The sequence below is a fragment of the Galeopterus variegatus genome, unplaced genomic scaffold, assembly GCF_000696425.1.
Source record: "Galeopterus variegatus unplaced genomic scaffold, G_variegatus-3.0.2 Scaffold4039, whole genome shotgun sequence".
NCBI classification, from domain to species: domain Eukaryota; kingdom Metazoa; phylum Chordata; class Mammalia; order Dermoptera; family Cynocephalidae; genus Galeopterus; species Galeopterus variegatus.
Window position 1 is genome coordinate 14985 of NW_007730150.1, and position 2148 is coordinate 17132.

Below are 2148 nucleotides of genomic sequence, written 5' to 3' on the forward strand. Positions count from 1 at the left end.
ACAGACCCACAGCAGTTCTGAAGGACAAAGGATCAAGAGCCATCAGGAGGCCATCATTTTAGTTGGTGCCTAGGAGCAGGCGATTTACATGAAAGGCAAATGCAAAGCTCCATGGTGCTTCCTAAGAAGCGTGCTCTTTGGTCCTCAGGACAGTGTCTGGGGAAGCTGCTGCACCTGCATGACCATTTCTCCCCTCCTTAGGGCCGACGACTGCTTCTGCGCTTCTCGGAAGCTGGATGCAGTGGCCATCGAAGCCAAGTTTAAGCAGGACCTGGGCTTCCGGATGCTGAACTGTGGGCGGACGGACCTGGTGAAGCAGGCGGTGTCTCTGCTGGGGCCTGATGGGATCAACACCATGAGCGAGCAGGTACAGGTCGCAGTGTCTGAACAGGCATCCCGCCTCCGCCACATGCACCACTCCGTGGCGTGGCAGAGGCTCCCCCTGCTGGTGACTTAGGTTGCTTTTTTTTTCTGGTTTTTAAAATATCTTATAAAAATAGTCTTGTTCATCTTTATAGAAGTAGCACATGATCATTGCAGCTGAAATGGAAAAGAGAGAAAAATAGGCCTATTCCAGAAAGGAAATAATGCCATCTCCAGATAAACATCATTTATATTTAGTATGTGTCCTTCAACTCCTTTTTCCAGCTTGGTTGAAATTAGTTCTCTGCCTGTCTGTTTCTACACAAATTCAGGCAGATTTTACCAAACTTTTAGGCTGTGTTTAAGATATGCAGAAGTCATTCTGGGGACCCTAGGAGATAGGTAGCCATCCCACAAACTCCTGAAACTGAGGTACAGTGTCCACCAATCAGGGAGATACCTTGTGTGGGTGAAATGTCATGGACAGAGAAAACAAACAGCAGTTTTAAATGTGAGTCCCAGATGGAAAGTCACAAGGGACAGATGGGTCTGCTTCTCACATGGGCAACTCATGCACTGAGTTCCAGAGAGGGGATAGCAGGGACTATTTATTTAATTACAGCTAATAAGTTTCTTGAGCAACACCAAAGAGCCCTCATACACACACACACACACACACACACACACACACACACACACACACACTTTTTTTTAAACCCAGAGATTTATTAAATCTTGTGGGGGTTTTTCCCCAATACTTTATATTAAAGATACTTGGCAATACTGTTAAATATTTTCTTTTTTTAATCACTTCTAATGGCTACATAAAATGGTTATATTGTTTATTCATTAACCATACCTCAATTGTTGGACATTTAGGTTGTTTCTAATTACTCTTATTAATAATGCTGGGCTAAACATACTTACACAGGTCTTTGTTCAAATCTCTGATTATTTCATTAGGGAAATTCTTAAAAATGGAAATAGTGACTCGAATGCATCAGCCTTTCTTATGGTTCTCAATCTTAAATTACTTTCCCAGCAGCTTTCTTTTCTTTTACACACCCTCCAGCTATGTCGGTGTTCCCTGTTAACCTTCTGCTTATCTTTTGCCTGGTTTTCATTGGAACTTTACTGTTTTTCTTCTTTATTTAGAAGAGTTCTTTATATGGTAGGCACAGAACACTTTGTTTTAATGTGACAAATATTTCTCAATTTATTGTTTACCTTTTAATTTTGTTTATAATGTTTTCAATTTTATGTCTTTAACATAAATGATTTTCTCAGTGATTTTCAATGATTTTCTTTTGTGATTTCTTCCATTACTTTTATGCCTAGAGACAGATCTAGAGACCAGTTAGATATCTTGTATGGTTTTAATATTTTCTATGTATCTCTAAACAAACTAGAAATGATTTTGGTGTATAGAAATTATTTGGTGTGAGATCAGGCTCTAACTTGAATGTTTACCCAAATAGCCCCCTTTACAACACTGTTTTTTGAAAAATCCATCCCTTCCTTCTGTTGGTTGTGGTGCTTTGTTTATAATAAGCAGGAGTCATGGGCAAATATGATATTCTAGAAGGCCTCTCCTCATTTGCTTGCCTTTTGCTTGTAAACGATAGTGTCCAACCAGAAGTCAGTGATGGAGAATGCCACATTTTCCAAGATAGCCAATTTCCCCTGATGCCTACCAGCAGTTTATACAGAGCAAAGATGACAGTTGTTACGTTGTGAAAGAGAAAATATCAAGGAAACAGTGTTTACTAATTAGAGAGCTTAGGG

At 40.1% G+C, this 2148-nt stretch overlaps 1 protein-coding gene across 2 annotated transcripts in view; it reads left to right on the plus strand.

The window, feature by feature from the left end:
- Nucleotides 1–194: 194 nt before the first annotated feature.
- Nucleotides 195–2148, plus strand: part of BTBD11 (BTB (POZ) domain containing 11) — a 44035-nt gene continuing 42081 nt past the window's right edge. The window contains exon 1 of one of the 2 annotated variants that reach the window (XM_008586592.1): nt 195–367. In XM_008586592.1, the coding sequence (XP_008584814.1) occupies nt 284–367 (84 nt within the window). In that variant the 5' untranslated portion in view covers nt 195–283. The remainder of the gene's footprint in view (nt 368–2148) is intronic. The other variant, XM_008586593.1, reaches the window with a different exon arrangement.